General features: G+C 26.6%; 1 protein-coding gene and 1 long non-coding RNA gene across 2 annotated transcripts in view; one reads left to right on the forward strand and one right to left on the reverse strand.

Annotated features, from left to right (window-relative positions):
• Positions 1-6,574: 6,574 nt before the first annotated feature.
• Positions 6,575-10,429, forward strand: part of LOC126898381 (uncharacterized) — a 34,320-nt gene continuing 30,465 nt past the window's right edge. The window contains exon 1 of the mRNA XM_050672359.1: positions 6,575-7,113. Coding sequence (XP_050528316.1) covers positions 6,631-7,113 — 483 coding nt within the window. The 5' untranslated portion in view covers positions 6,575-6,630. The remainder of the gene's footprint in view (positions 7,114-10,429) is intronic.
• Positions 8,015-10,429, reverse strand: part of LOC126898385 (uncharacterized) — a 10,635-nt gene continuing 8,220 nt past the window's right edge. The window contains exon 2 of the long non-coding RNA XR_007702239.1: positions 8,015-8,106. This is a non-coding gene — a long non-coding RNA (uncharacterized LOC126898385). The remainder of the gene's footprint in view (positions 8,107-10,429) is intronic.

The following is a 10,429-nucleotide window of genomic DNA, read 5'->3' on the forward strand; positions in this document are numbered from 1 at the left end:
TTGTTAACATAACAAACATATATTTCATGAATAATTTTCACAAAAAACTTAAGGTAAATTTTTAAAAGATGGTTTATTACAAGGTGCAAGGATGCAACCAACAAAATAGTTGTTACACGTATTACGAGTTTTAATTAATATTACTGAGTAATCATAATATAATATTATGTTTCAATTTATTTAACATATTAACTGAAAAATGGAAATTAATTTATAATAGTGAATATAATATTTTAACATTTTGTACCCAACCAAACAATTAAAGTCTATTTTCTCTCAACTTATCCACGATTGACGCTACACCTATACTCCCTCTAATATGCTCATTTCTTATCTTATCTTCTCTAGTCACTCCACTCATCTATCTAAGCATTCTCATCTCTACTACACTCATTCTCTGCTCTACTTTCTTATCAACCGCCGAACACTCTGAATCATACATTATAGCTGGTCTCACTACAGTCTTGTAGAATTTACCTTTCGGCCCCATTGGAATTCTTTTATCGCATAAGTCACCAGACGCTTCTCTCAACTTCAACCACCCGCACCTAATCCTGTGTCTTACGTCCTCGTCAATACCACCGCTCTTTTTCACAACTGATACTAAATACTTAAAACTCTCCACCTCTCCAAATCTATAAATACTATACAAAGCTTTTTCTTTTTTCCCTTAAACTTTTCTACTAATTGCCTCACACAAAATAATGGCTCTATTGTTGACTTATACATAAATCCAAACTGGTTTTTAGATACCGATGTCTCATTTCTAATTCTGTTATCTATTACCTTTTCACAAGTTTTCATACTATGACTCATAAGCTCTAAAATTTACACACTCCTATATGTCACCTTTACCTTTAAATATCGGCACCACAATACTATTCCTCCATTCATTTGGGATTTTCCTCTCTAATAAGATTTTATTTAAAAGTTCCTTCAACCTCCTTATGTCAACACCGCCTAATATTTTCCATACTTCCACTGGTTTTCATCTGGTCCTGCTGCTTTATTCTTTTTCATTGATGCCACAGCCTCCCATACCTCTTTCTCACTAATTAAATCTACCAGTCCCTCATTACACGAGATATCCTCTAATGTCTCTTTTAGGTACTCCTCATTCAATAATTTTTTAAAATACTCTTTCCGCTTTTTTTTAAATCATTATCACTCGAGAGTACCTTATTGTCAACACTTTTTATACACCTTATATAATGATAATCTTTAGACCTTTTCTCTCTTATCTTTGCAAGTATATAGATTTCTTTCTCGCCTTCCTTTGTTCCTAACCTATCACTCAATATTGATATAAAAAATTTAAAACAATTTTGTTATACATGGCTAATAACATTGTGTTATATTTCTAAAGAGATTATTTAATAAAAATCAGTAATCTCAATAAATACAAATCTAAGCATAGTATGTCATAGTTTGATGAACTAGGAGTTCTAAGTCCAAGTTCGATCATGTGGTTAAGTGTTGTCAGAAAGAGTCAAAATAATAACAATTATAATGTAACATCCACTGATTGAACACTTACCACCGAATGAGTAGTCAGATCTCCTTTTATAAGGAATAATTAATAATTTAGAGTATAATTACCATGAAATTTATAGTATTAATGGTTACTTTCTAAATATTAGTATTATACTTTCTAGTGTTACAATAAATTCCTTAAAACTAATATTTATAATTATGGGTTTACGGCAATAGTACGACCTTCTACATTCATCAATTCAGTTTATATTTTTTTAAGTAATTAAAATATATACTTATGTTATTAACAAAAAAATTATTATAATTTAAGAATTGATCCTTAATAATAAACTTAAATTAAAAACATGAATCAATAAAATAGCAGTGTAGCATTTAAAACTCAATTTTTTGTTTCTAATATAAATATATAGAGTGATTTTTTTATCATAACCCACTCAATTACTTACAGAATAATAATAATTTAAACATTTTTTTTTTCGATTATCTTTAGTTACACATCATTCTTGAATTATTAATTATGTAACACTTTTTAAGTTCATCCCTTATACTTTGTAAAGGTGTCAAAAGGTTTAAATGGAAACGCATTATTTAATTTAATAAAATGTTTGAGTTTTTAATTTAATAGTAAATAGTATTTGAATTTTTAATATACCTTTATTTGTTTATTAGATATAAACATTTAAAGTTTTAAATTTTTGAGTTAATATACATGTATAATACACAAGGGTTTACAAATACAGGTAGCTAATTGGTTTTTTATGACATCGATATTAGCAGGTACACAGCATTGTTATTATCAATGGTAGTAAGGTACATTGTTGTGAGTTTATAAATACACAAACTGATAATACAGAAAGTATATCTATTGATAGTCATAATTGATAATAAAGAATCCGTGACTATGACAGCAATGTCATAAAAATCCAATTAGCTACCTGTATTTATAATCCCTTATATATTGTACATATATAGTATAAGGGATGAACTTAAAAAGTGTTACATAATTACAAATTCAAGAATGATGTGTAACTAAAGATAATCGAAAAAAAAAATGTTTAATTTATTATTATTCTGTAAGTAATTGAGTGGGTAATGATAAAAAAATCACTCTGTATACAATGTATTTTATGGTTGCATTTTTCAAGTGAATTTTATTAAATAATGTGATTTTTGTTTATATTACTCAATTATCTCAAAAAAGGTCTCGCTGCATTAAATGAGATCGTAAACAAATATTATGTATCATTGATGCGCTGTAAGTTGCATTGAAATAATTTGGAAACTATTAGATAATAGTTCTATTTAAAACAATTTTTAATATTTAACTAAAAATTTTTGTTTGTAAATTTCAATCATTTTTTTCAACTAATTTATGTTTTGTATAACAACATAATTAATTGTAATAATATTTATTATAATAAATATATTTTTATTAATAAAAATATATATTAAATATTTTTTTTATGTTCATAAGTTAATAAGGAAATCTCACTCAAACATGAAGGAGCCTTAGCTCCCTATTTCCGATTATAGCTACTTCTACGAATAATTGATTTGTTTAATGAATTTATTTAATTAAAACGATTTTAATTCAAAATTATATTTTAGGTAAATATGTTTGTCTAAAAGGCAAGTGTAAGGGTCAAACCTTTCTTTTGTTATTTATGACCGTCCGTTCGATCGACCGTTCGACCCACCGTTCGCTAACGGATGGTTTCTATTATCCGTTGTGACGAACGTTTTTTAATGTTTTGAACGGTCGTCCGTTCGATGTTTCATACGTTCCGAACGTGTTCACGAACAACGTTCGCCATATAAACCTATATAAAATAAAATCTGAACGTATACATTCGTGAACGGACGATTGAAAAATAGACCCCCTGGTGTAAAGTCCAATAAATGCCTAGCGTCGAATACCCACCGCAATAACACGTCCAGTTAGTCATCTCCGTGACACCATTACCGCCGATTGGTATCTTTTTCCGTCAGCTCAACAGCACCGAATACGCAGCTACGAACGTTTACCTTTCCGCATATATAAATTATTGTTATATTTTACATTTTCTGTGTTTTCTGTCTTCGAAGGCAATATTAAGTTTTGTTTGAAACACCAATAAACGGCACGACGTTTTATTTTGAACCCTAAAGTGTTGTGTTTTTATTTTACTCTACCTTCACGCGAGTACGGTATACTACCAACCGCAACAATACACATATATATATACAGGGTGGTTTTAGTGAATAAGGATCGTTTTAAAAACTTAAATTTTCTAAAATTATACAATCAAAATTAGTTCCAATACTTATAAAAATGAGGTACGCAATGTTTCAGGCAAATCAGAAAAAATTAACTCGTGCCACGAAAGGCCTAAAGATTGAAAACTCAAAAATTTTGGATAACCGTACATTTTTCAACGTTTTTTAGTTCAGCGCGTGAAATTCTTCCACGTAAAAATTATAACAACTAAAAAAATAACAATACAATACTGCTTAATCTACCTGACAAAGTTTTATTAAGATCATTCTCCAATTAATGGTAAAATAATAATAATAAGTAAGATAATAAACTTTAGAACATTACCCCAAAAATCTACTCCCAACAATAATATTTTCTTACAATAAATTTGATTCTTTCAATGTGTTATAAAAAAAATTAAAATATTAAACAGCGTTATATGCAAACTTAAAATGATAAAACTTGTTAAATTTTTTTATTGGCGATTTATATTTGAATATTTGAATTATGTACAGAAAACAATTAAGTCAAAAGACAAAAATAGTGCGGGAGCTAAATTGCATTTTTTCCATCAATTTTAATAATTTTCAAGCAGAATATTTTTGTATAATTTTTCGACAAATTCGGCGTGGTATCACGCTAAATGTTTTGAAAATTAAATTAAATTAATTTATAAAAATATATACTTGATATAATAATTAAATTTTCTTATCGAGTTACAAAGAATATGTTCGATTCGATTTTTAAATTTTAAGTTCAATTTTTGAATTAAACCAAATGTCACATGTTTGGACCAGTTTGGTTCAAAAATCGAACATCACTTGAAATTTTAGTAATATTAATGTTTTTTGGTGTGGCCACAGGAGGCTAAAAGAAATTTTGGCAACAATGTTGTATTACTATATATTTATAACAATATTTTAATTTATTTTATTATTACGTACCATAGTAAATGTCAAGGTTTTTTGTGAAAATATTATTCCTTAAGTTAGATTTTAGTTATAACTTCAGAAGCTCAATGTGAAATTATTATTATTATTTTATTATTAGATCGAGAATAATGTTGTGTTATTATTTTTTGAGTTTTTATAATTTCTAGTTATAGTCAAGCAGGTTGCGCTATATAGAAGAATTTTAATCTGTGTATAAAGAAATGGCTTAAATGCATTTTACCACCCCATCGAGTTTTTTTATTTTTTTTTTTTTAATTGATTCAGTTTTTTATACTGACTAAGAATATATAAAAATTTTTTGTCGGCAAAGTCCAGTTTAAAAGTTATGAGCTTTCAAAGTTTTCAACCATCATTGACAAATTTTGTTATATACTTCTGTTCTTTTTGTTTTTTTGCATTAATTCATTAGAAAAAGTATTCTCGATGATTTAGTAAGAGAATTTTATTTATTTAATTATACTAAAAAAAATATTTATATGTGTGTAGGTATTTAAATAAAAAAATTTACAATGCGCCGCTCAAACTGTTGCTGAAATGGTATTGCTGATACTTTTTATACATACAGTATCAGTTTCAATTCTAACTATTTATAAAATTTTTTGCATTATTTAAATTATGATAATGCGTTTTTATATTTGACAGTTGGTAATAAAGATCATGATGCACTGTTTCTATAACATTGAAAAATAAATATAAAACTATAAATCTATAGTCTAATCTTAGTAGTTTACCAATAGATTACAGCTTAATTCTTTTTCTATTTAAGTTATTTTTTCTCACTATGAACCGATGGATGTATGATGGAAATTTGTACAAATGTCATTGTGGTTTAAGTGTAAATATTCGGGATAAACCTAATAGTTATTTAGAATCGAGTAACACGCAATTTGTCGTATGTCGTAAAGATTATACTGATCCAACGCGATGTCGATACTTTAAATACATGGCTGAAGATTATCACAACTGTAATTGTCATACCCAAGCATCATTATGCATTACTAGTTCAGGAAGTAATAAGGACAGACCGTATTTTAAATGGTATCAAGATGAATACTGAAATTTCAATATCTAATGTAATAGTAATTATTTTTTGTTTTCAACAAGTGTTAATTGATATAAATAATATACAGCATAAACTTTTATTTTATTGAATTAACAATTTTAACAAACAGTTTTTTTTTTTTTTTGCTCAACTTGAATTAATTGAGTTTCTTGTTATTACCTAATCACTTATATAAAATTTTATGAAAACCCCATTTTTATTTCGTATTGCATAATTTTGATGGGCATAGTTTTGAAAAAAAAAATTTGGAAAATCCTTATTTTTAAAGTTAATTTTGGTTTTAGGATTTTTAGAATGAGGATATTATGTAATAATTACGTCATTATAGTTTCACAATAGTATCATGAGAAAAAATCCCAAAAATTAACAAAAATAAACAATTTTTAGTTCTTGACGTTTCAACTTTAAAAAGCTATAACTTTTGAACCAATTTTTTCCAACAATTTTGAAAAAAGCATTGAAAAACACACGTTTAAAAAAAAAAAAATTGAAAAAACTCGATGGGGTGGTAAAATGCATTTGTTCCAAAGAAATTGTAGAGAAGCTATTGTATTTATTGACATTTTATTATATATTTATAACAATATTTCAAAAAAATGTATAATGGCAAAATGAAAATTAAGCTTCATTATTTTTGCTAATAATGCATTCATTCTTTGATTAGCGATTGCGTCACTTTTATTTAAGTGCGTGATTTAAAAATTTAAAATTAGGTCAGAATAATAACTTATTTTATCATAATTTATATAGTTTATGTTACTTTATTTGTTTACATTATACAAATATTGTTATATAGATATAAAATTCATCATTTCATTTTTATATAAAAGTCACGTATTTTAAAAAAAATAATTGTAAAAAGAATTTCATATCGAACATAAAAAATGCATTTAGAATATTCATATTTTATTTTATGTATCGTCAACGCCATTGGTTTGATAAATGCGAATGATCCTAATGTTACATTCTTACAGACAATATGCGATCAACCAATATGGAGAGATTTAAAGACACTTTTATGTATTAATGAAAATGGTAATAAAGTCACCATAGAAGAAATAGCCAATGTTAATTCAGTCACTAGCGAGACATTAAGTCATAAAGCAAAACAGATGCATTTACTACTAAGCTGCAATAGTGCATATTTTTTTGTGCAGTATTCAAATTTGGCGCACTGCTTTAAAGATAAATGTATAGAACTCGGCGTCAAAGAAAGCGTAGAGCTATGTAAAAATGATTTGAAGAAGGAATTGGAGAAAATTACAGAAGTAATAATAAATTGGAAGTCGCAATTAATAAATTTATCGGATATGAGTAACGTAAAAACAAATAAGGAAATTAATTCAGTATCAGATATTCTGATAAACCTAGGTACACAAACTTTAAGTGACCGAGATATTGATGAATATTTTATAAATATACACTCAACTTCAAAAAAATTCATAGAAGCAAACTGCTATCAAGCAGAAATGAAATTTAAAACCTTTATGGATGCTTACCAAGAACAGATTAATAAGGGTTTGGATTCATTTCATTTAACCGGTGCACTAAGAGAGTTGATGAGACTTTTAAGAGAATATTTAGTGACTTTTTATTTTCATTTAAAACTTGAACCCACACCAAAATTACGAGATGCGTATCCTAATGAACTCATAGATGAAAGGTATGAAAGAATGTTACATCCTAGAGAGTTAAAAATGCCACCAGAATAAATTTTATTTTCTGTTTTATCTTTATTTCTTATAAAATTGGGTAAGTGTAAGCTAGTTAAATGCATTAAAATATAAATAAAATATATATAAAAAAAAATTAAATAGATATATAGTTTTTTTAATTATATTACGGATAATTAACGCCTTTAACATTGGATACGGTTTTTAAGAAATTATTGTTATTAAAATTTACATTCTATTTTAATGTTGTAATCATATAATATTTGTTTTATGTTATTGTGTAGTTCACGAGTGTCTTAGCACGTACTTTTTAACAGTTATTATTGTAATGTTTGTTTTTTTGAATATGTTATCAATATTATAAATATACAAGATCACCAAAATAGGGTTCTCTTCTTTAACACACAAAATAACTATTTAACTTTCAAACAGAATCATTTTATTATACAAATTTAAGAGGAACCCCTAAACGCCTATCACGATTAGCCAATTAGAATGAAATTTTCAGTTTTCAAGATTAGGCTAGGGATCGTTCAAGGAGAGCCCTTGAATTATAAAAAGCCACATTTTTTTTTTATAAAACCAGTTCTTCAGGTTATTTCAAAAGTTAAAAAAAAAAAATGCACTCTGAGACTTAGTTATTTATTAAATTTAAAAAACAATTAGTTTTTTTTTATTCGTTTAGGACTTTTTAAATTTAAATAATACTTAGAAGAATTAAAGTGAATTTTGTTTTGGTGATTTTTTTAATATAAGTTTTTTTGTGTATTAAATAATAATATTTTATCACGGAATAAATTTCAATTATTAAATTAAACACTGATTTTTTTAATAATTTTATTTTAACATGAAACCTAATCCAACTTTAAATATTTAATCAATGGTAAAATTTTATTATGTGTTTTTTTACTGATTAGCTAGATATATGTTAGCTTAGGATGGCTCTTATTTTTCAAAGTTTTTTTTTGCCCGGATGATCCTTGATTTGTTCTATAGATTAAAAAAATACATTTTGTGAAGTTTCGTGATTGTCCAATGATTTTTTCTCGTCCACCAGAAGGGTTGAAATTTAATAAATAGGGTTAAAAATTAGTTTTTTGTATAAGTTGTTAAAGTTTACTCGAATAAAAAAAAATTCAAAGAATAAAATTTGTTTAAAAATGTATTTTCTATAAAATATATTATATTATTTTTTACTCTATATTGCATATTTAATTGAATACTAAATAAAACACAAAATACACCGATTTTTCTCGATTCTAATATTTTGCGTAATTCAGTCTTTATTAGCGTAATCGACAAATTTTTACAATATCTATATAAATTATAAAATTTAGATATGAAAATTATGTACAAAATGTGTTTTGTAAAATATTTTCTAAATCTAAATCTTGGTCTTATAACATACAACTGATTAAAACATATAATATAAGTTTCAATAGAATTATTTGTAGAAAACCAGTATTTTAAATAAAATCTTACTAAAAATATACAAACATTACGAATACCAACCCGTTCGTCTTTTGTTAGCTCGAAAGACTCTCGAAAAATTTTTAAACAATAAATGGCTTTTTCCATCCATCTGGCGTGATGATAAGCTCCAGGAGATCTAATATTGTATAATGATCACCGCCAAGAAAAATAATTGCTAAATTAAGAAGTTCTCTATAGTCTTCTCTTGGTAGATTTATTTTTATTTTTTCCATTAGAAACAAAATTAATTCATTTTCTAAGCCGTTTAATTGTGTTTTAACGGTTGTATCTTCAAACCTGGATTTATTCTACAGTCTTTAATCTGTGGCCAACTTTTTGAAATTTTTTAAACAATGGTATAATTGGTTCACTAGATCAAGCAATTTTTTGATCAAATACACTTCTTTAAACTATTTCAAATATGTGGTGCCTACATGATAAGTATAAAAGGTCCCTTTNATTTCAAATATGTGGTGCCTACATGATATGTATAAAAGGTCCCTTTCGAGGTATTGCTCTAAAATAATACAAGCACCTTATAATCTCCCATATTAGAGGCTGTTGTGTCGCAACAAATAGCCTGAACTTTATTTTCAATATCCCATTCTACTAATAATTCATGAATTGCTGAAGCTTGTTCTCTTCCTGTACTTGATTTAATAAAAGAAACGCCAAGAAGATGCTCATTACCATTGACACTTATAAGTACAGGTAGCCTATCAATTTTTACATTACTAGTTAGTGATGGCAATAATTTGCCATCGAAATGAACAGTAACTAATCTAATATTAGCTTCGATGCGAAGCTCAGAAGGTATTGGTTTTACTATGTTTTTTTTTTTTTGTGTCTGTTACCATTTTTTCTCAGCTCTCACCGNTTTTTTTTTGTGTCTGTTACCACTTTTTCTCAGCTCTCACCGATCGGATTTCTTTCAACGATACGTCAAAAGATCACAAATCGTATCTAGTCGAAGACATTACCCTTCAAAGTTTAAAAGANTATCTAGTCGAAGACATTACCCTTCAAAATTGAAAAAATTTCCCTCGTTTCCCGTAAATGGGGGAAACCTCCAAAAAAATTACAAATTTAAAAATCGCTAATTTTCGAAATTTTTTCAATTTTTTAAACTAAACAATGCCGTAACTTTTTCAAAAATGAACATATCAATATAATTTTTTTTTATATAGATGCTTGATGTCTTTACCTATCATTTGGTATATTTTTTTTGTAAATCTGACACTTAACCTGCCCACAGGGGGGGATTTAAAATGACAACTTTTTCACAAAAAATTTACTTTTTCAACATAACTTTTGAAAATGTTCCGGAAAGTCTGACACTTTTATATATATCTTAAATTAAAGCTAATGTAAAATAATTTAATTTGAAAAAAAAAAATTTGACCTCTGGACTTGTCTTCATGGTGAAAACGGCTACCGAATGCTATTTTTGTGTGAAAATTTTTGATTTTATAATTTACATTTTTTACTTTAAAGTGCTATAACTTTTTAAAAAATGTATGGATCAATACAATTTTTT

The sequence above is a fragment of the Daktulosphaira vitifoliae genome, unplaced genomic scaffold, assembly GCF_025091365.1.
Source record: "Daktulosphaira vitifoliae isolate Bord-2020 unplaced genomic scaffold, ASM2509136v1 Scaffold_2, whole genome shotgun sequence".
Taxonomy (NCBI): Eukaryota; Metazoa; Arthropoda; class Insecta; order Hemiptera; family Phylloxeridae; genus Daktulosphaira; species Daktulosphaira vitifoliae.